The sequence below is a fragment of the Cryptomeria japonica genome, chromosome 1 (assembly GCF_030272615.1).
Source record: "Cryptomeria japonica chromosome 1, Sugi_1.0, whole genome shotgun sequence".
NCBI lineage: Eukaryota > Viridiplantae > Streptophyta > Pinopsida > Cupressales > Cupressaceae > Cryptomeria > Cryptomeria japonica.
The window spans coordinates 262,415,998-262,441,017 of NC_081405.1; the positions used below are offsets into that span (position 1 = coordinate 262,415,998).

Genomic DNA, 25,020 nt, shown 5'->3' on the forward strand with positions numbered 1-25,020 from the left:
ATATAGGCGCTCATCTTGATAATTGCCCCTAGGCCAACTTGGAAAATAGGCCCAAAAAAACAAATAAAATTTAATAAAAGAGGGGGCCGACCTTGCAAAACAATACCCCAAGCGCTCCCCTTTTTTTTTTAAATTTAATTTAATAATTAATTAATTTAAATGCCTTTGTAGTTAATAATTTCGATTTTTAAAAGGCTAAATAAATTAATTAAATACCTTATGCGCTATTTTTAAATGCCAATTTAATTTTTTAAAATATCTCAAGGTTTCATCGAAATTGGCATTTAATGTGTCATAGATGATATTGGCGCCTAGGCATGGCAAGATAATGGACATCAACAAAATCGCTCTGGTCCCTGGGAGAGGGACAGGAGCGCCCTTCATTTTGGCCTTGTTTTTCTTGTTTTTCACGTTCAGAGTCATGTCTTAGACGTCCAAAATAGCATTTTAATTGGGAATCTTGAGCTTAATTCGTCCCTTTTGTGGAAGGAGTGCGCTTTAAAGTACTTTCGCCTTGGTCCCTTGGTGAGGGACAGGAGCGAACTTGCCCTTTTCCTTGGGTCTTTGTCTCTTTAATCACCAATTTATATCGCAAGGCAGGTAACAATGTTATCTATTCATTCCATGCATACTTTACTCGTCCTTTACAATGCAAATTTGATATTTGAGTGAATATCGCCCTGGTCCCTTGGTGAGGGACAGGAGCGAATCTTTGTTCCTTGTGCTCATCCTTGTTTATATCAACTTGCAACTGTCTTCACGGTGTAAAATGATGTTCCTTACTCCCTTTTGAACACTTGAAATGTGAGCGGCAACTTAAACTTGGACACACTTGAACATTTCGCTCTGGTCCCTTTGTGAGGGACAGGAGCGAATTTGGGCATTTCCATCACCTTTGCGGTCTTTGATACTTTACTTTCTCTCCGAGGCGTTCCAAACATCATTGCCCCTTTTGTGTCTTAGCTTGGAGTGATTTAAGCTTGGAGGGAATATTAAATAACCTTGAGTTCGCCCTGGTCCCTGGCTGAGGGACAGGAGCGAACTTTCACTTGTAGGCTCAATCATGCTTTGCTAACTTTTAAAACCATCTTCAATGGATCCGCTATGCTTCCCTTCACTCATCCTTGACATGTAATTTGCTTCATCTTGGCGAGAGATTTGTCTAAGGAAGAAATCGCTCTGGTCCCTGGGAGAGGGACAGGAGCGCCTAGGACAATATGGGCTTCACTTGGCGTTTTTGCAATCTTCAAATTATCTTCAACGGACTCGTTACGCCTCCTTCGCTTGCCTCAAACTTAACACTTACTCGATCTTCGCCCAAAACTTGTCTTATAGGGAAAATCGCTCTGGTCCCTGAGAGAGGGACGGGAGCTATCACTTAAATTCGCCCTGGTCCCTGGCAGAGGGACAGGAGCGATTTTGCTTCTAGGGTCGATTTTCCTCATGATTGCGCTTTCAAGTTATATTCAACTGATAAAATGTATCTCCTTTGATCTTCTCAATTCGCGAAATCGTTCAAATCTTTCAAGGACAAGGCAATTTTGGATTTCAAGCTCCGGTCCTTTAGTGAGGGACAGGAGCGATTTTTGTCCTCCAGGCCCAAATGCTTCACTTTTCACCATGAAATGTCTTTGCTAGGGAAGATATCATCCTGCTTCATGCTATGAATAAAAGTTAATGTCCAAACAAGGTCTAAAAATGTGCATATGAATAAAATCGCTCTGGTCCTTCAGTGAGGGACAGGAGCGAATTTGACCTTCTAGGCAAAAACTTCATCATTTCATTGCTTTTGATCAAGTCTGGATGCTCCATCATGCCCATTTTGCCCTTCACCATGCCTTTGATGTCTCAATTCGTCCAAACAAGGTCAGGAATGGCTCAAATAAGTATTATCGCCATGGTCCCTTGGTGAGGGACAGGAGCGCTTTGCCTTGGTCCTCCTGGGAGGGACAGGAGCGAAATTCGCTCTGGATCCTCAGTGAAGGACAGGAGCGAAATTTGACTTTTCGAACTCTCTATCAGGATAACTTTTATGGAATATAACATTTAAGTATAAGAAAGAAGAAACATAGAAGGAAATGTCACTTTAAGTTATATTCCATATATACTTTCAGGATGTTTGAGAGTGGTTTCAGACCTCCAGGAGTTATATTGCAAAATCTAGTTTTTGGAGGTTTTTTCAGTTTCCAGACTTAGTCAAATTCAGGATCAGGACATTCCAGACTTAGCCAAAATTCAGGATCAGGACTTTCAGACTTAGCCAAATTTCAGGATCAGGACGTTCAGACTTAGCCAAATTTTCAGGACATTCCAGACTTAGCCAAATTTCAGGATCAAGACATCACTCAAGCCGGACTTGCTATCCATGTGATCCCCTGGGCGACACTCAAAATGCAAAGGCTAACTAACAAAACCCTAAAAACCTAAAAAAACAAACCCTAAAAAACAAACAACAAAAAAAAAGCAAGGGTCCCCATTTGCAATGGGGCGATGTGTGAAAACGTCACAACAGGTCATCCAATGGGATCGAGTAAAACAAGACGAGTAAGACATTTGTTGCAGGGTGAATCATCTGGGAGAAGGAATGAACCAGAGATCATGAGTTGGGATACTGCACAAGCCGAGGTGATTGAGGGAAAGGGGAAGGCGATAATGGAGGCAAGTTAGGAAGGGTGTTGCCTTTTGCTCTGTTTTGAATTTTGATTTGATCAAATCAATGTTGTATGTAAAGGATAGATAGAATATGATTAGGAACTATGTTTGATAGATAGTCTAGGATAGACTGGTATTTCTGCATATTTCTACATACAGCTGACGAATTTTGGATGTAATTCTCTTTTAATATTAATACATAAAATACAATTTACCAATCAAAAAAAAAAAACATTGTTCTTTTCAACTCCAGCATCCCATTCAAGTAAGAGTCAATTTTACACTTTTGGGCTTAAATACCAACTCAACTGGCTTTGAGGAGTCATAATTGGAAATAGAATATATATAATAGAATGTCTATTCTATCTTTAGCAAGTCTAGGGAAGCAGTGTTTCTTCCTTATTGTCTTCCAGAGAACGGAAGTGCCAATATGGGATGCATTGCTGAACATGCGTACCATTTGCAATTTGGTAAAAAATGAATAAAGAATTGCACTAAAGAGCTGTTTTTGCATATTGTTATGTAGCTTGAATGATTTAACAAAATAATATATGTTGTTGACTTGGTGGTCAGCACCTCCTTCGGGGTTCGCGACATGGCTTAACCGCCTCCCGTGGATCTAGTTAAGTCTAGCGTTCGTAGCGGGCATTGACAACTCGAGCTTTTGGCACTGTGGCAAACATACCTACAATTGGTATCAAAGCAAGTACCTTCTATTAAGGCTTAAAATCTTGAGGGTTGATCTTGTTGGTGTTTGAAGATGAATGCTCTAGAAGGTCTCGCCACGAACATAGCTCCCTTATTCGATGGATCAAACTATGCTTTTTGGTGTGTCAAGATGAAAGCATATCTGATGTCTCTTGGATTTGACGTATGGAACAACATTGTATCAGGCTACACACCTCGGAATCCTCCATCTATTGCTGATTAAAAGAGAACCTTTGAAAGCAATGCAAAGGCTATAAATATTTCTTGTGTGGATTGTCAGAATCTAAGTTTGTGAAAGTTATGCATTGTAGCAATGCTCAAGCTATGTGAGATAAGCTTAAAAATGCCTATGAAGGGGATGAAAAAGTGAAAAAGGCCAAGCTTCAGACTCATAGAACGCAGTTCGAAAGTCTTAAAATGAAAGAAAATGAGAATGTTGCAGTATACTTTCTAAGGGTTGATGAAGTGGTCAATTCACTCAAAGGTTTAGGAGAATCAATTGATGATAAAGTTGTTATACAGAAAATTTTAAGGTCTCTACCTCTAAGGTTTGATGCAAAGATTTCTGCAGTTGAAAAGATGGTTGATCTTGATCAAATGACCACTGAGAACCTCCATGGTATATTGACCGCATATGAGATGAGAACAAATCTTGAACCTTCAAAAAGAGAGACCACCTTCAGAGCTTCGAAGAAAGGGAAACAAGTGGAACAAGCCTCAAGTGATAGTTTGGAGGATGATGTTGATTCAGAAGAAACGTCTGTCATGAGAAAGTCAAGGAAGAACAAGAAGAAGATACCTCTCAAGTGTTTTAACTGTGGAAAAGCTAGACATTTTGCAGCTAAATGTCCATATGAGAATAATGAAGATAGCAGTTATGAAAAGAAGCCTAAGTTTAACAAAAAGAAATACAAAAGAAAAGATAAGAAGATATGGAAATTCAAAAAGAGTCTATATTCAAAAGAAGATAGTGATTTATATAAAGAAAGTGATGAAGAATCTCAAGGGTGATGAGATTTTGTTCATGGCTATGGAAGAAATTCACACAAAAAATCAGGAAGATGAAAGTGATCTTGGAGAAGAAGATGGTGAAGTGGATTTGGAGCAAGAATTGATTAGTGCTCTCAATTAGATCAAATGTCCTAAGAAGAAAAATCTGAATTTGAAGCTGCTGCTCAAAGAAGAAGGTGAAGAAAAATGAAGATATCACAAGCTTTTGAAGATGTAGAGAATCAAATAAACAATCTAAGAATTTAGATTCTTGAGGCTAAGAAACTTGAAGAGGAATTGAGAAATCAGATTAAGGTAAAGGGTGAAAGTTGTGCGAAACTTGAAGCAAAGATTGCTTCTTTTAGGAGGATAGAGATATCATATATGATGTTGAATCAAAAAGAGATAAATTAAAAAAAGTCACTTTCGCTGGACAACTTGTTAGCTTCCCAAAAACAGTCCTCAGACAAGGGTGGTGTTGGCCTTGAAGAAGGTCAAAGCTCAAAGGTAGAACAACAGACTTCTAATGGAGAAAGCTCAAAGAATTCATCATCAAAAGTCAGCAATTATGCTTTCAAGAGGCCTCCTATCTCAAGGCAAGGACATATGAACAGATTCAATAATTCCTTTTTTCATGGTTATTGTTTATCTTGCAACTATTTTGGACACAAAGCCATCAATTGTAAAAGGTTTACAAGAAATGATTTCAGTTTCAGGAGTTGGAATTCTTTTATTTCTCCAAGCAAAAACAATATAGTATGCTATAGATGTAATAATCTTGGTCACAATGCAAAAGTTTGTAAAAATGAAATGGCAGATTTTTCTAAACAGAGCAATAAGGATGAGATTGTGGAAAAGGCAAAGGCGGTTGCTAAGGTTTGGAAGAAGAAAGAGACGGAAGTGCCAGTGGAATCTCTGATTGTGCAAACAGCCCCTCTTGCACCAGATGAAAAAGATATTTGGTACATGGATAGTGGTTGCTCCAAACACATGACTAGAGATGAAAGTAAGCTTTTGACTCTCAAGAAGTTTAATGTAAGCAAGGTAAGGTTTGGAGGTGATTTTTCTGCAAAGGTAGCAAGTAAAGATACACTTTAATTGAATGATGGCAAAATAGAGGTTGAGAATGTGTTATTTGTAAAGGGTCCGAAACAAAATTTGTTGAGTGTCAGTCAGCTATGTGATCAAGGTTATGGTTTAATTTTCAATCTGGAATGTTGTAAGATCAGTAAGGATGGTATACACATTGCAAATGCTAATAGGGCAGCAAACAACTTGTAGATTCTTGACGATATTAAGAGACGGAACTTGGGAGTGTTTCCACTCCATTATTGAGCTGCCTGCTTGGACTCTGGGGGAGTTCTTTCATTGTCACATTCTTTCAGCCCCATTTTTGTTATGCAAAATGGTTTCAGCTTTTGTAGGTTGGTTTTGTCATTGATGTCAAGGGGGAGGAGTAAGTTTGAGGGAACAGTATCTCAGGGGGAGCAGTAATAGCAATATTGTTTTGTTGATTTCAAAAGGTGACAGTTGCAGATGGAGTTGCCATCAATGACAAAGGGGGAGGTTGTCAGACATTTTGTCATTGATGTCAAGTGTTTTTGTGAAGCCTATGTTTTCAAGCTAGAGGTGTGCTCAAAGTATTATTGGACTGAGTTTGAAGTGCTTTTAGAGCTACTGTTTACTCATTAGATTTTCTCGATTTTGCTTGACATTCTTGAGCTGCTTGACGTGCTTGAGCTGCTTGATCTCCTTGCTTGCCTGGTTGAGTTGGCTGGCTGTCTACTTCAACTGCTTATGTGTTAGCCTAAGCAAGGTGTTTGCTTACTTGTCAACAATCAGCAACTTGGTGTAATTGAAGTTGCCACATCATGCTTTGATTTGTCAAACAAGTTGAATCGATATGTAAAGCTTTTGAAAAGCTTTTGTGTGGGACCCGATTCTAATTGGAATAAATTGATGAGGCTAAGCGATAGTAAAGCTTTTGAAAAAAATTTGTGTGGGACCCCTATAAAAGATGTCCAATTTACATTCAATATGCAAGTTATATTCTATTATCTAATTCTATGATTACCTTAATGTATATATCTGAATATCTTCTTATTTGTGGCAGGTGAGAGGAGCATTTTATATTTTCTATGTCCTATCTCACGAATGCCACTTGCTATAAGTATATGACAAACAAGGCACGGTCAAGCAATGCCTTGATCGGTCATGACCGATCAAGACATTACTTGATCGTGTCTTATTTTTAATACTAATAAACTGCATGTTACGTAGATGTTAATCGGTGTGGAGTATAACCGATGATTATCGGTATTTACCAAGCGCTGCCACCCGATAGTATATCAGTGGTTGTCAATGCTAGCAGCCGATAGTTATCGGTGTGTTAGCCTTGACAACCAATAACTATTGGTGTAGACTAACACACCGATAACTATCGGTGACTAACATAATACTAACCGATAACTATGCATTCGATACATATACTATATGCACCCCAATATAATATGCAACCCGGTCTAATGCAATCCGATAATAATATATTAATCGGAGTCATCATTATATTAATCGGAGTCATCATTATATTAGATTGATATTCATCTAGATATAAGATTCATTAAATAGATGAATATGAGGAAGATGCAAAGTATGGTTTAATCAATAGTTTGATCATATACAAATATATAATGACTATCAAGGATGATTCAATTGCTTGATGGTTTTATCATAGTTATCGATATGATAAATGATTGAATGAGAGACTTCATTTATCTCTCATTCAATCATTTATCTTACCAAAGCTATTATGCATTAACAACCCCATTCTAATTGGAATAAATTGAGGCTAGGCGATATCTACACAACGAGACAATTAAAGTCTAGTGTTGCCGTTTTTTTATCGTGGCTTCTTCTTGGCTACCGGGTGGAGTTCGTGGGGAATTAATTTCCCATCAGAATTTTGTGTATGCTGCTGGTATACATTTTCTTTTATGAGTATGAAAGACGTGTCTGCAGAAAGTCTGATTTTCTTTATTCTCTTCTGTGGAATGGATAATCATAATTGAATTTGGCAGGGCTGCTTCAAAAAGTGCAATTCATTTTTTTAAATTAATATTCTTATTAGCCTGAGCTGGAGGTGTATTAAATATGTCTTATCACACGGTATATGGTGGCTGCAGCAGTTTCGGAAATGTTTGCTGGGGATATTCTTTGACTCGATTCTTCTTTATTATAGTTGTTGTGTGTTACCTATGCCAAATAAAAAGTAGTTTTCTGGTAGCTTGAAAGTGTATCTCTGTTTGGAAATCTGTAAGAGACTCTTTTTATGTGAAGGTTGTGGATGTTACCTGTGTGGGTGGAAAACAAGTGCTGGTAGCTACATATATTTTTTTTGTTGAGCAAAATAATGGTCGATTAGACTATTTCTTTTTGGGGGAGCTACTGAGTTTTTGTGCACAGAAAATACAGGCTGTTGCGGAATATAGTTAACTGGAAATATTTGAAAAAGTCTTTGGGCTGCATTTCGACATGGTATTCTGAAGATATATTCACAGTAGATGGTTTTGTTTTGGGAAGCTGAAGATAGAAATTCAGTTTTGAGAATATGTGTGTATTCCGAATTGAAAGCTGCTGATCAGAGAGATGAATGTTTACTACATATGGTGATTGGATTGTTTACAGTATATGGACTCAAGACTGGAAGTAAAGTTTGAGTTGAGGTCATTTTTTTTTATAAAAATTTCATATTGGTTGGGACTGATTTCAGAAGATTGTTGGCACTGTGCATCTTTGCTGAACGTGGTATATGTTCTCGAGAAGTCTGAAGTTCTTTTGTAAATCTGAGTTCATTTTGGGGAGTTGGTGCTCTCTTTCTCATACAGGTTGGTGCCTCATTCTGCCGGTTGTCTGTGAGTTGGTGCTCACTGTTTTGTGTTGGGTTGGTGCCCATTGTGTGTTGGAGCACACTTCTTGTATCTCAGAGTTTTGGCTGCTAATGAAAAAAAAAAATATGCCGTGGCTTTTTACCCGAAAGGGTTTTCCACAAGAAAAATCTGAGTTTTTTTGTGTTATGATTGCATTTTCATATATATATGTTGATTAGTTGCTTGACTTTGTTGAAGTTTTTGAAAAGCTTGAAACACTGATTCACCCCCCCACCCCCTCTCAGTGTTTCCTATGTGTTTCTCAATTGGTATCAGAGCCTTGGGTCAAGGGTTCGAATCCTGGGAGGTCACCTTCATTCCGTCGGTGCTGAGGGGGAGATTGTTGTCTTGGTGGTCAGCACCTCCTTCGGGGTTCGTGACATGGCTTAACCGCCTCCCGTGGATCTGGGTGAGTGGCGTTTGTAGTGGGCATTGATAGCTCGAGCTTTTGGCACAACGGCAAACATACCTACATCTGCCACAAAAGTAAAATGCATCTCATATTGGCACTTCCCTTCTCCAACAGACAATCAGGAAGACTCACTGATTTCCTAGACTTGCTATCATAATTTGGACAGAGAAAATTGCCAAACTTGTGATCAGGAAAAGTTTGCCAAGGATTCCACAAAACATTAAGACAGTTAAAATTGGAAAGAAGGAAAAATTCTCAGGAAAACACCATAGAAACAAACTATGGGATGTGATGAGTATTATCAACCAGTGAGTGGCAGCCTCATTACACTTCTCTTGATGACACTTCTTGATGATGAGTAGAAACCTATTTTGCTATACCAATAATGATATGGGTACCAGGTAGCCCTACCTTTATATCCTGGTCTTGCCCCCATCCCTATCTAGGATTAAGAGGTAAGGCTTTTGTAAATCTGGTTGAGACAAATCAAGACCCAAAACAAATCCCCAAAATTTGCCCATTGGTGCCATTCTGGTGGGAACGGCCACTGGACAAGTGACAGAATATCCCATGAATCTTGACAAAACGGTTAATGCTTACAATGAAATTTTGATTTTACAAATGTCTCACAGGTAGATGGTTTTTCAAACAGAGAAAGATATTCGTTTTTTTTTTTAAAACTCATTTATTTCTATTCTTCTATTCTTTCTATCGTCTTACTCTTCTCCCTCTACCTCTTCCTTTTGTTAATATGCTTCTTAGTGTAAATTAACAGCTTCTTCCTCCTCTATTTCTTTCAAAAAAATCTTGTTATTGTCTCTATTTTTTTTATTGCTTGAAAATATTTCCTGACCCTAGCATTGTTTCTAATCTCTTGGTATTTCAAATTTCATCATGTCTGGCACTACAGAGAAAATACCCTTGCTGGAAACATGGCACTCTGTATGAAAAGAGGGGAGGTGGTTGAAAAAGGTTGTGGTATCATAACTTCTAGAAGTAATAATTGCTTCAAAGTACCACCTTGCTCAAATACCCAACCCTTGTTACAATGTTTATTTTATATACAAATGACAAACCAAAGGTTGTAAGTAGGTTTCAAGCTCATTTAGAGAGCTTGGACTAAAAAGACAAAGAAGCAAAATAAAGCTTGGGTCAATACTTCTCTCCTAATCCTCCTCGCTTCCTTGGATCAAGTGCAACATTACTATTGTGCCTAGAAACAGACATTCAAGGGGCATTAGATTCTCATATCATCTGACAAACTTCTTCTGATTCCAACCATTGCTTGAAGGCACATCCAACAAACTTCTTCTGATTACAACCATTGCTTGAAGGTAAGAGTTGTAATTAAGAGAAACACAAGACAGCAAGAAATGAAGTTGGAGACTTTTAGTTCTTTGGTCACATTCCATTCAATGTGACCAAGTAATCAAACTCTTTTAGTTTCCATTAACATTTTCATTTTCAATTCTAATTTTCATTGTAAATTACTTACCAATCTATGCTTCACTTTTAAGTTCCTCTTAATGCTGACCTTTCAAAGTTAAACTACTCATACATTTTTTTAGTCCCCTTAACGGTAAACATTAGTTGATACATTTAGCAAAGTTGAATTAGATATATTTTTTTGAAGCCATGGATACCAAAATTCATAATCTTTGTACATAGAGATTAAAGTAGCATGTAATCGCTTGGTTTTGCCAGTCTTTTATGTTAGGTTAATGTGGAATGCATATAACAAACATTTCTTCGCTTAGAACTTGCTATTTATATTGCCTTTTACAAAATTGATGAGCTTTTGGCTGAATCTGAGTTCAAGTCCAAATTTGGCATGTTCAATCTGAACCAAATCTGAGTCTTGCTAAGGTTTCCTGATAATCAGATGGGCAGTCCTCAGATAGAATGGAACTAAGTAGACATCATCAAACTAAGTCAAACTCACTAGCATTACCATATCTTTATATGTAAATTGAATGATGTCTTTTAATATTCCTTCTTAATTGTTGCAGTTCAATAATACTAAATAAACTCCTTGTCATCATCAACATCATACAGCATCAAAAGAGCCATCAAACTTGACAACATTGAAGTAATTAATTAAAACCATAAAGGTGGAGAAAGTTAACCTATGTATCCACATTTCCAATTATACCTTTAACAACAGAGGTAAGCTTGTTTGCAGCCTTCACAAAATAAGATTTAAAAACCAACTGTAAGAAATAGTTGCTCACCCCACAAAATGAAATGGTATTGCAATTAGCCAAGAAGTATCTCAAAGTAATGGAGATCAAAGTTACACTAAGAATTATAAAAAGCAATCTTTTCCATTTCTAATAATGAATGCACTTGACCCAAATAAAGTATTGAAGCTTTAATCAAATTCCTAGATATCAAAATTGAACCATCAGAGGAAGGGCTATTGATATAAGTTTGGCTTGCACTAATGTCAAAATTAAAACCGTATTACAGTATATACTGACATTAGCAAAAAAAAAATTGACAAATATGCCCTTAATACTGGACTTAGTGAGCATGATTGCAATAAGAATACTAAAACCATGCCAAACCTCTTTTTTGTTGTTGTTGCTACTAGTAAAACCAAGAAGCTGAAGCACAAATGTTCTTTCCAGATTGTCAGTGGTGTCATCCGCAGCAGCCTAGAACCAAACAGTCAAATTTAATCAGAACTTACAAATTAGAAAAAACACTCACACTTTCAGTAAAGACTATCTTTGAACATCATAAACAATAGATGATGCATAGAGATCGACATTCCTATATCAATTCTCTTCATATTGTCACCAATCTACGTTAAACCTTTAGATAATAAAGTCATGTTCCAAGTAATATATGACTATGTATTACAATCATCCTTGAAGTTATTATGGAAATGAGTGCCTAAAAACAATTCTAATGACCAAAAAGCGCTAAAACGACAACAATAAAATATGTAACTAAAAAGGGAAAAAATATTGTCTAAGACAACTAGCCATGTGAAAGGAAGACCCCATGATGAAGAATCGAACCAATGAAACACATAAGAAAATGGCTTAGGACAAGAGGACCTAGATACATAATCCTAGGAGGAAGCAAGTCATTGGCCTCAGAACCTCTCCTGACATCCATGGTTGACATACCTTTGCCTCAACAATAGGTGAGGATGGCTAGCTAACCCCTTACATCAATAAACAGTTAACATTCCATGTCTCATGCAAAAAAAAGTGAATTAGGGTACCCTATGAGCCACTTGCAAAGAGGAGCATCAGTCCATTCCCATCTTTAAAGGGGGAAACCAATATGACAAAGGAGGAAATCAATATGGCTTGAACACCATCATTTCATTAGTTAATTTCCATCTATGTAGATAGGTGCTATATCAAATGGTTGGAACAGGTTCAAAGTGGGGAATCGACATGGCAAACGAGGAAATCAATAATGGTATCCCTAGAAAACCCCTATAACACTCAACATCTAGATGTGACAATCTATCAAAGGTGAATGGCCAACCACCTCTAATATTGAAACCAACAAATGTAGCTAGGGATGCTCAAGTCTCTACAAATACTGATATATCCCCTAAATCTAAGGGTATACAAGACATTTCCAAATAAAGTGGTATGCAATCTCCACTTCTTGGAAGGAGAAATGGCAACTCATATCACTTCATGCCATACAATGGTCTATCTCAAGTCATAACTAGTAAGAACAAACCCTTAACTAGCAAAGGTGAAAGTCAAAGCCATGTGGTCATTAATGTTAGAGATGATTGCGAAGGATAGTGTTTCCATCAATAATTTGCAAGAAATGCTTTGTCTATAAAGTTATGTTGGGGTTGAGAGCATATGAGAGAGAGATCTATGTGACTTTAATTTACTATCTATATATGTCCTCTCCAAAGACTCTATTGCTCGGTCAAGAAGGATAATGCTGCCATCAATAATTTGTAAGAAATGCTTTGCATGGAAAGCTAACATAGGTTTAAGGGCTTCCAAGAGAGATCCAACTGGCTTAGATTCATTTTCTATATATCCTCTCCATCCATTGATCTCCCTTTGCATAAAAAGGTTGAGAGGCATCTATAAAGTATCTAGAAAAGGCGGCTAATTCATGGAGATGCCCATAGATGGATTGGGACTCTTCAAATATCAACATTATTGTTGTTCAAAAAAACTTGAGGCCTATCTTGGGCAATGAATTGAGTGACCATTCATTTCAGACTACTCACCATCATGTAGTCACCACCAGCTAATTGGACTCTCCTTCACCAAAGTGAAACTGTCTTTTCTTGTTGAACTCTTATAGCCATCAATTTCAATAAATTTGTTCCACGATTAATTTTAATCTTCAGCTTCCTCTTGACTGTACATCTTCTTGAAGGCCTTCACGAGGCCCTGCATATCCTCATTGTCAATTAAGACAACTCTACCCAACGTTTCCATATAACATTTTGGATTCTATACATATACTGTCTTGTTTAAAAGGGTGTTTAAATTTTCCTATCTCCACTAAATGATGATCTGAACATGTTTGTGGTATAACTCCAGGGTGGTGTCTCTCTCATGAATGGCAACCTTCATCTAGCCAATCATACATGTCTAATGACAATGAAACTAGGGATCCAATAAACTTAATGCATCTCACATCTCACCAGAAACCACCACTACTCAGAATCGCCTTCACCTAATCCTCTTGCATGCCACGATCATAAGTTGCAAGGGCTATTGCAACTCAAGCATCCTCTATAATAGAATGAAGTACAAAGAAAATCAAATCTCAAACAATTTGATCAACTCCTTCCTTGAAAAGAACAAAAACAATGCCAATGAGGTGTAGTGGTTGCAAAAGAACATTTGAACCACCCTTGCATCCACCACAACCTTTTTGACCCACTCAATTCTACCAATATCCTAGAATGTATTGTTCATGGAATGCACACCACAAAGTCCCATATATGTTGCATCTATAACCAGTTGCACTGCATTGGAAGGACTCAACCTTGTCAATGGCATCTCTAAGGATTTTAAGTTGAAACTTTGCATCCTTGCATTTTCCTAAGAAGTCAATAACCAAATAAGTAAGGTCCCATTCTTACAGCAAACTATAGTATTTATAACCAAAAGCTAAGGAAGTAAGGTCTCATCCTTACAGAACACTATAGCATTGATGAGAGGGAAATGTCTACCATCTATCCATCCATCCATCCATTAATCTTACTGCAATCATATGACACACATGTTGTCTCCATCTCCTTCAACAAATTCACCTTGTGATATTTTTGTCTAAGATAGTGTTCCTCGATTGTCTCCCCAAAAGCACATAAGACATACCTTTTTTGACTACATTAGCCATGGCCTCCTTTGAAATAAGGTGAGTAAGCAACATAAAATAGAATCCCATTGGCGATGATGAAATTGACAATAACATTATCTACCTCCTCTCAAGCATGTGGATTGAAGATGTCCACAAGTGGATTAAGTGATGAACACATAGCCTTTCTTTTCCCCTTAAGATCCACAACACTCACCTCAAAAGATAGAACTATAGGATGTGTAGAACTATAAACACGCTTAGATATCCTAATAGAACATTGGTACCGAATCAATTTAATAAATTTCACCCTCTCCTCTTGTGTGATCCCCTCACAAACCCCAACCTCTTTGCAATGTATATGAAAAATATGTGTATTCACCTTGGTAATACTCTCCTTCAAATCAAGGAAGCAAATATTACACTTCCAATGTCCACTCTACATTGAATTATGGACTTTACTTGTATCAATGATAGGGGTAAAAGTATCGCAAAGGATTCTACTTGTTAAATGGCTCCTTGAGGAGCGTACTCGTAGGGCCCGCGAACTTAATCTCAAAGTGTGGGGTCTCTCCTCCCTTTCTCCTGATCCACTATCTGCGGGCCACTCCTTTCTTCGTGAGCAGCTCGATATTCCTAACATTACTCTCAACAGAGCCTGGGTTGGGTATGACTCAACGCTATTCCTCTGTTTTGTTACTGTTGCGGATAGGCTTCGTGTTCTTAGACCCGGAGGAAGCTTTTTGCTTTACCCACGAAGATTTTTCTTGATGAAGATCTCACAAAATCTCAGGTTACAGAACTGAAACAATCTAGAGCGCTTGTCGCGGCTGCTCGACGCGATGGCAAATGGGCTATCATTAGGAACCTTAAGGTTGTTATTCGTGACTCCTTCCCCTCGAGGTGGGAGCCCCGAGATGTTGTTGCTGCTACTAAATGACGCCTACGGGCACAGTGGGATGTGGTCGGTCATTTTACCAATAGGACCTCAGTGCTGATCAATTGTTGGAATGGTAATGTGTCCAACTGGTCCTCACTGAGCTTACTGCAAGATGCTATTGGTTCTTCCGACTTCTTATTCCTTACTGAGACTCATGATAGCTCTGCCCGTCCCCTTCCATGTGTGCATGGATTTCATTGGTTATCTGCCTTTAGTTTGGGGGCTCGATCCTCTAGTGGGGTTCGCGGTTCGAGTGGTGTGGCTTGCCTTGTCAGCAACCGGTTTCATTGTCAGACTTCAGTGGTTCTCGCAGATGAGTCAACTAGATTCATGTGGGTTTGGGTTCTCCAGTCTGCCTCCCGCCTAGGGGACATCTTTATCGAGGTCTGCTACTTTCCTCCTACCACCTCTCCATATGTAGTTCATAATGGCCCCGATGATGACCCTTTCACAAATCTCTATGACAACATCTCCCAATTCTCTGTTGAAGGGGATGTTCTCGTTTTGGGTGACTTCAATGCACAGACTCAGGTAGCTCAACCCCCCTTACATGACCATATGGTGGACTTTATGTGCATTGAGGACGCAGATTCCGTTTCTGTGGGGCTTCAGAGATCTTCGAATGACGCTTCAGGACCTCTCACGAAGTACGACCGGCACCTCATTCAGCTTTGCAGGTCTTCTGGCCTTGTGGTTCTCAATGGACTACCCTGCTTTTCGGGTTCTCATTTTTTTACCTATAGGCCTCACGGTGGAGGGGCGAGTGTGGCAGACTATGCCTTGGCCAGCGGTTCCCTCATCCCCTCTATTTCCCGCTTCTTGGTCACCCCTATCCCTTCGGCAGATCATGCTCTCCTCAGCCTCTCCCTTCAGTCCTTTCCCCCTCACCCCCCCAAGCGGCCTGCCCATTCATCCCTCCCCATGCGCACCTCCTTCTGCTTTGACAATGTTGACAGGGACCTCTTTGCCCACCACCTTTGACAGCTCCTCCCCTCGGATCACCTTTTCTTCCCCCTCGGGTCGACTATGGCCAAGTTTGAGCGCCTCTCTGAGTCTATTTGGGAGGCTGCCCTCTTATCCTTCCCCCATTTCACATCTCCCCCACCCCCTTCGTCTAGAAGTCGGTCTTGCCCTATGAACAAATGGTATGACAAGGACTGCAAGTCTCACCACCGCATCATGCGGGAGGCCTTTGTTAACCACCACCCCGACTTTGCACAGCAAAAAATTTCCTACCGCTATCTCCTTCGTAGCAAGAAACACCTCTTCATTTCCCAGCGCAGGAAAGCCCTACGAGCCACTCTCATCCACTCCCCCAAGTCCTTCTAGCGCACCCTTTTTCCTCGTCACTCCCCCCATCCCACAGATCTAGACCATGGCTCTCTTGTTTCCCATACTTCTGTGCTTTATGACATACCCAGCCAGCCCCCCATCCTTGCCGATGCTCCCGCTCATTGCCATCTTTTCACCCACACAAATGTCAGGGAAGCTATTAGGACCTTGAATAGTAGCAAGGCAGCTGATGAGGAGGGTTTCTAGGTCGAGTTCTTCAAAGCCACATCTTGAGCTCTTATTTGGCTGATCTATTCAACCATGTGGTTAGCATGGGAATCCCTCCATCTTGGTCGCATCATATCATTCACCCAATCCACAAGGTGGGCCCGACTTCTGATCCCCATAACTACAAGACTATTATGGTTGGTCACTCCTTCTCCAAACTCTACGCCACAGTTTTTCATGCTATACTCTCCAGAGAGTTGGACCACCACAATATACGTGCATAGGGTTAGGCTAGTTTCAGACCAGATTATCAGACCACAGATCATATTTTGACTCTTAGAGCTATTATTGAGGAGGCTCGCCATCGTTCTTCGAAGGTGTACTGTTGCTTTGTGGATTTCTGCAAAGCCTTTGACTATGTGCCCAGGACGGCCCTATTCCAGAGACTTCGAGACATTGGTATTTCTGAGACTCTTTTGGCTGCCATTATAGGACTTTATGAGTCAATTCGGGGTCCTCTTTTGACCCCCCTTAGCTTCTCCGACTTCATCAAGAGCACCATTGGTGTGAAGCAAGGCTGCCCCCTCTCCCCCACCTTGTTTGGTATCTACATTGATGAGTTGGATGCTTTTCTTTCGGAGTACTCCCTCTCGACTGATGGTTGCCATCTCCACCATGTCCTGGTTTCTATTTTGCTCTTTGTTGATGATGTGGTCCTTTTAGCATCCTCCCCTGAGGGTTTACAAAGACAATTGGATGGCCTTGCAGCTTTTTGTGACCTTAGGATGTTGAAGGTCAACTTGGGGAAAATGAAGGTTATAGTCTTTAACTGCCTCAAGACCTCTCACCTCCACTTTTTCTTCAAAGGGTTGGAGATAGAGATCTCTTCCGCATACACATACCTAGGGATCAAGTTCTCTATCCCCTGTTTCAGTTTGAGGCCTGCCCTTCAACCACGGATCAACAAGGGTTATGGTTCTTTGGCTCTTCTCGAGAGACAATGCTTCAGACATCATTTCCAGGACACCACGTCCAAGATGGCTCTCATGGATATCTTGATTAGGCCTACTATTCTCTGTGGGTCTGTTGTTTGGGGGTCATCCCTCTTGGAGTCTGACTGGGCTTCTGCAGAGCGAGTTTAGGTTCTTCTTTGGCACATCATCAGATGTGAGCAGTCCATACCTCACAATATTATTCTGGCAGAGTTTGGAGCCCACCCCCTCAAGCTTGGAGCCATCTTTGACCTTATTTGGTCTTTGCACTGGCTACGAGGTTATGCTGACACAAGTGAGGGGCGCCTTAGGTACCCCTACCTTGCTTAATGCTCCTTTGAGACCATAGCTACGTCGGTTTCCTCTAGTCGGGCCCGTGGTTTGTTTGCGGAGGCTTCTATTCTTCTTGGTTCTGTTGGGATCGAGATTGATCGTCTTCCTCCCTTCCAGTACTCTATGGGCGCTCCTCACAATCTCCTCCCTTCTAGACAGGAGCTCAATCGGTGTGTCCACAAGGATATTTACAGGCAGTTCATCCACACCACCTGGGTCAACCCACATGGGGGCCTCCGCCCCAAGATGGCCTTTTATGCTGAGCACTTTTTGGGGTTTCATGATGGGCTCATTGTTTGTCCTTCTTACCTATCACATCACTGGGCACATTCTCTCTGGATCCCACTTGGCTCGTTTAGAGTGGGCTCTCATCGTCTCCGTATTGAGACTGATCATCAGTTAGCCAGAGATAGCAAGATCTATCGGTTTTGTTCCATGGATGAGGCCGAGACTGAGGAGCATTTCATTTTTCGCTGCCCTTTATACTATGAGATCAGAGGCAGGATTTTTTGTCTCTTCAGGGAGGCACGGTCCCTCTCCACATTTTTCCGATACACAGACTAGAGGTGCCTTGCTCTTTACATTCAGGAGGTTGTTCGGCTCCGCGACCTATCCTCCCAAGGCCAGCCCAATGACACTATCCAATCGTGCCAACTTATTACTTCCTTCTTTCCTGAGATTCACTCAGATTGTGGCACCAAGCGCCAGCTCAGTTCTCCCTCCAGATCTCATCGATCGGTGGTTCCAAGGAAAACCTCTCTTGAAGCGATGTTCTTCTCCGTCTAGGAAACGTCTTAAGGGCATTGGTTTCCTACCGACCTTTCGGGTGGTAAGTCTATCTTGAGGTTCTTCTCTGCGGTGCAGATTTTGTAGTGGAAGGGACTTGAGGGGGGGGTTTTCCCCCCTCTCTCTTTCCTTCCTTTCTTTCAGCTTTCTCACTTTCTTTGTCTTCGGTTCTTTGTTGCTTTTGTTAGGGCACCGTTTGGTGTCCCTGCTGCGGGCTGCCCTCCTTGTTTGGCTGTGGGCAGTCCCTTTGACCCGTTTTGTGGTCTTTTGTTGGACATTAATAAATTTATCTTATCTTATCTTATCTGACCAACGGTTACAAACCTTAGGGAAATCAAACTTCATGGCATTCAATTGTACTTTCAATTTGTTTTGCCTCTCACCTTTCTCCTCCAACCCCCTCATTTACAATATTTGTTTCATGCATTGTGTTGTAATCCTCATCATTATACCTTGTTGGTATTACAAAATGACAAAAACTGAAAAGTAACATAAACCAAAAAAACAGTAACATATACTCAAAATTAACAAGTTTAGCCCTTTTACAATGCACAATTTTAGGTTCAATCACAAAACAAAATACTAAAAACAGCACTTAGGGCAAGTGCCAAACAGAAAACAACATTTTTAGATTTTCTATAGTGTATTTTTAAAGCTCAATTGCAAAAAAGAAAAACAACACTTAAGGCAAGTACCAAAAACAATACAAAAAAAATTTAACACAGGTATATAAACAAAACAAAAGAAAATATTAACCTTAAAAACATTTCAAAAAATTTGAAAGCAATTTCCTGAGTTCCTTCTCTTTTAAAATTTAAACAGTAAACAAAAAATTCATTTATTCAAAATATTTAACCAACAGAAAATAAAAAAGCCATTGTCCAATGATTCAATGTGTTGAATGATTGAATCACAAAGCAACTTTGAAATCAATAACAAAAATAAAATAAAAAATGCTGGGTTGAGTTAAGCATTAACAAAGGAAAAAATATAAAAAGCTTAATAGTTTAATATCAATCAATGTAATTTCTTTTATCTTTGTTCATGGTTACAAAGAAGACCTTTGTCTCTCTTCTTCTCCTTTCCATTTACATTTACTCTCTTTCGTGTGAATGCAAAATTATAATGGGCCATAGTAGCATAAATCTACAAAAAATTGCAACTACTCATGACTACTCACCACTTGGTTGCACCTGCAATCTGATCTCAAACAGACTGCCAAATTTTTTCGACCATTGGCACAATGTTGAGCTAAAAATTAATGATAAGATAACTTATTAAATATTTTGAATATTCACAATTTAATTGGAAAAAAAAATTAACACACTTCTTTTTCAATCTAGACCTTATTTTCTAAAGCAGATTTGCATTTTGATAAAATAGCATCACTTGAAACCAAGATCAGCTTGCATTGGATCAACAAGGCACACTCCTCCTTCAGATGTTCAGCAAATATAATTTTATTGAGTCATTTTCTTTCTAGTAAGGCCTTAGGGAACTTTTGTCAAGTATTAAAATTATTTTGACCCTAATTGTGAGGGTTATAACACACTAAACCCTAACCATTTAGATTTAGACACTAAGCCCTAAATTATTTTAGTTTAGGGTTATATTTTTGTACTTCACTAATCCTTGTTAAATTTTGAATCAGAATTAAAATTACAGAGATACGGGGCAATATCTCTGATATTACTGTTCTAATTCGGAATTATAACTAAAATATCTGAATATATATATATATTGTGCTTACACCAGATGTCTATATAACTGGTTTCACATGTATGACCACAGCATAATATTCATCAACAGTCAAATGTATATGAACAGATTATAACTCCCCCCAGATGATGCCAAGGTGCTCAGTACCATCTTTACAGATAATACATATATATATGCACCAGAGTCTTCGACAGGTGTTACACGAATATATGTAGTATAATCTACGACAACCCACACAGCAGATAGATATCAATAATATCACACGAATGAGTATAGCAAGCTATGCACGGGGATTTGCAGAATAAGAACAGCCTGTGTCTCCTTTCTATCTATTCTACGAGTATCATATACAGCAGATCCTACATACATATACACCGTCTTCTCTCACCAATCAATATGACCTATGCTCCTTCACGATCAAAGGAATGAAATACCCGATCAGGAGACATGAAGGGTCACAACTCCAATCGGGTGGCATTGCCAAACAAAAGGGTGCGATTATTAACAGCCCCGATAAATAGCTATTAATTATTCGTTTAATAAATGGATGCTAACAAAAGAGAATCATACGTGGAATTGTTAGCAAGTAGTTTAGTAGATAAATAAAGAAATTGTTAGCTGCTACAATAACATCAACACTCCCTCTTAGCTAGGGAGATATCTTTCCAAATATCCATGTCATGGAGTCTCTCAACATGGCACTCATAATGGCTACACCCATTTGAGGAAGAAGGTTCGTCACAGAGATACTCAATGTGATATCATCATGGGGTCACTCAACATGACATCCACCATGGCTACTCTCATGTGTGGAAAAGAATATGTGCACAAGTGCCCATCACGGAGTCACTCAACATGATGTCGTCATGTGATGTCGTCATGAAGTCACTCAACATGACATTCATCAAGGCTACTCCCATGAGTGGAAAAAACACAAGTATAAAGGATACATCACGAAGTCTCTCAACGTGACATCCACCATGGCTACTTCTAGAGGGTGGATAGAACCACATCTCCGTCTCGGAGATGGACAAGGGCTTTCACCTCAAATTTCTTTGTCATAGAAAAAGATGCATTACCAAGGGCTTTCACCACAAATTTCTCCGTCTCAGAGAAAAATGCATTAACAAGGGCTTCCACCTCAAATTTCTCCGTCTCAAAGATAAATGCATTAACAAGGGCTTTCACCTCAAATTTCTCCATCTCAGAGAAAAATGCATTAACAACAGATAACACAAATCATTGATGCTAAGCCTCCCTCTCAGCAAGGGCTTCAACTACTACTATCAACCTCCAGACCTTCTAGTCCAAAATTGCCTCCGTTGGTTTGTCAAACTCCCTCTGAATGTTAATTCCTCCTCTTCGAAGAAACTGATTGACTTTAGAATAAGAAACCTTCTGAGATGTCCCCATGGCAATTTCCGCAATAGAAGCAAGTTGTGTAGGTCTTAATTTACAATCTCGAGCAAAGTGACCATACTTGTCACACCTGAAACACAGAATGTGAGAGAAATCCTTCTTTGGATCTGGGGTAGAATCTGATTCTCTGTCTCTATTCCTTTTTCTTCTTTTGCCTCTTTCTCTAGAAGTAAGTGTCGCAAGAACTTGATTTTCTACATCATGATGGTTTTGCCCAATTCCTCTTGCTGCCAACCTGGACTATTCTTAAATACAATCAGTTCGAAGACGATCAAACTTGGGCAACTTAGATCTCCCACTGATGCTTTGGATGAAGGACTCCCAAGATTGGGGAAGACCATTTAGTGCCAACATAGCAAGATCTTTGTCTGCAATTATGTCCCCAATAGCACTCAATTGATCTCTCAAATCAGCAATCTTCATAAAGAATGAGATGACTGAATCTTCTTTATCCATTTTTACATGGTGAAGTTGTTGTCTCAAAGCAAGGGCTCTACTAGTGTTGTTGATCTCATACATGCCTTTTAGAGTATCAAACATTTCTTCAGCTGTCTTCAACTTGGAGATGATCGGTACTACATGATTCATCATAGAGTCTATCAAGATCTTCCTAGCTTTTGTGCCATTCTTCTTCCAAAGGATTTTCTCAATATCATCGGAAGGCTCGGGCATATTACGTTCCACGAAATGAAGATCATTCTCCACTAATGCAATGAGTACCCTAGGTTTCCAGGAGTTTGAAGTTTGAGGCTCCATCAAGCCTATCTTCTACCTTGACATCGTTCACCATCTTCTTTTTCTCCACAAATTCTCCTTCAAAGATCTGCCCTTAGGTCTGAAATAATTTGTAACCTTAGATCTGCAGTACTATGCCTTCAAGATCTACCCTAGAGAAAGGTTTACTTGACTGCTTAAAACAAGTCTGATATCTTCTCTTAAACCCGCTCTGATACCATGTTAAATTTTGGATCAGAATTAAAATTACAGAGATACAGAGCAATATCTCTGATATTACTGTTCTAATTCAGAATTATAACTAAAATATCTGAATATATATATATATATATATATATTCCTTCATAATATAAATATATGGTTTTATGTTATTCTATTTATAAAATAATGTTTATGACATGTTTATACAAATGTCTCACCATTAGTAACAAGTATTATATCTTTTTGTATTCTTTTTTCTTATTTATCCATTTGTCATCCCCCTCCCATTTTGCTTTGAGCTTCGTGTCATCTCCCCTCTCCTCTAACCCATACCCCGCTGTTTAAGCCAATCCAAGTCCGCGTCTAGTCATTTTATGCCTCTAAGATCTCTTTATATCATGATGATGGATCACAAAGTGTGATCCAAAACATTGATATGAAAAATTACACACAATCAAAACCAAAAACAATTGCAATTAAATTATTTTATTAATTATATAAAAATAATTATATCTACAAATACAACAATACTAGCATGTCCACATTTAGAAAATTTATGTAAGAGACATGAAAGATATCATTATGAAGGCAATTGTCCATTATTCCACTATAAAAATTATTATTACATTATTATAGCCACACCCGTATAATTAAGAAAATAAAATCGAAAAGGTGCATGTCCTGACAACATGGTTGCATAATGATAACTACTTTATTCAACCATCTATATGGCAAGTGTTCTAATTGCTATTATCACTTAGGTTATTGGCAACCCATATTAGCATGGGGACAAAAAATCATTTTACTGGAAGTCACAACAACCATGAAATAGTGTTTTATAACATTTAAAAAAAAAATCCCCTTTCTTAGTCGATCTCAATGTCATTTGATGTGTCTATCAATTTTTTAAGACCCAAATTGCTTTGAGCATGAGTCGACCTTTGGGTGTACTAGCTAAGTCCCTCCCCTCTCCACCTTGAAGTTTTTCTTTCTTGAAGTCTCCTCGACTTGCCACCATTGGCCAAACATTCAATCTTGAGACAAAACAAGCTGTCGTTAATACATAAATAGAGACATGGATTAAATCACTCTTATGTCAGGAGAGGATTTGAGTGAGGTGAACGACATATAAATTGAGAATCAATCTCGAACTACAACGTTCCCACCCAACTACTTATCCCACTTAAAGAGGGGGATTTCTTCATCTTAACTTCTATCTATTCTTGATTTCTCTATGGTTTTTCATTAGCAGCCTTGTCACTCAAATCTTTACCATTTGAGATGGAATTGGCCATTTTGTCACTTTGAGGTGACAATTGCAATATTGAATCTTTTAAGACTTAGCAACCTTTATATCTGAAACTAATTTTGCTTCCTTTTTAGGCTTAGCATCCTTTGTGTCCAAAGATTTCTTGCTGCAAGTTTCTGAGAGAGGTGATCCATCAACAATCACAGGTAACAATTGTAATCTAATATTTAAGGCATTCAAACACTCAGTCTCTAGAGATGATGTATTGGAAGGGGATATTTTTCTCATTTTCTATGTAGAACCATCACCTTGAGATGGAGAACCATCTTCTTTTCCCATAGTGTAGTGATGGGTGGAGACATCTTTCAACCAAGTGGTTTGACAACCTATTTTACACTTCGAACAACTTGCAGCAATGTGACCCATATTATAGCACCTATGAAAACGTAAAGGGAAACCCTCATAGTCCAAAGTTTGGCTCCAAAGATGATTTACAGTTTTGAGGGTGATATTTGTTGGAAGACTATTGGAGATATCAAGATCAACCAAAATGCAAGCATATGTGGTATGAAGGTAGTTGGAAGAGCCTTTGTCTACTCCCAATAAACTCCCAGTATGGTGCCTTTTGCTTCAAAACATTAAACGAACAAGAATTAGAGTGAAAGATTAGAGATACAGAGCAATATCTCTGATATTACTGTTCTAATTCAGAATTATAACTAAAATATCTGTATATATATATATATATTGTTTTTACACCAGATGTCTATATAACTGGTATCAGACGTATAACCACAGCATAATATTCATCAACAGTCACATGTATATGAACAGATTATAACTCCTCCCAGATGATGCGAAGGTGCTCAGTACTATCTTTACGGATAATACATATATATATGCACCAGAGTCTTCGACAGGTGTTACACGGATATATGTAGTATAATCTACGACAACCCACACAGCAGATAGATATCAATAATATCACACGAATGAGTATAGCAAGCTATACGCGATGATTTGCAGAATAAGAACAGCTTGTGTCTCCTTTCTATCTATTCCACGAGTATCATATACAGCAGATCCTACATAAGTATACACCGTCTTCTCTCACTGATCAATCTCACCTATGCTCCTTCACGATCAAAGGA

General features: G+C 38.9%; 1 protein-coding gene across 5 annotated transcripts in view; it reads right to left on the bottom strand.

Annotated features, from left to right (window-relative positions):
- LOC131073788 (uncharacterized) overlaps positions 1 to 25,020 on the bottom strand; it is a 98,890-nt gene that overhangs the window by 28,493 nt on the left and 45,377 nt on the right. For all 5 annotated transcript variants that reach the window (XM_058010293.2, XM_058010292.2, XM_059217092.1 and 2 more), the window contains exon 3: positions 11,256 to 11,345. In XM_058010293.2, coding sequence (XP_057866276.2) covers positions 11,256 to 11,345 — 90 coding nt within the window. The remainder of the gene's footprint in view (positions 1 to 11,255; positions 11,346 to 25,020) is intronic.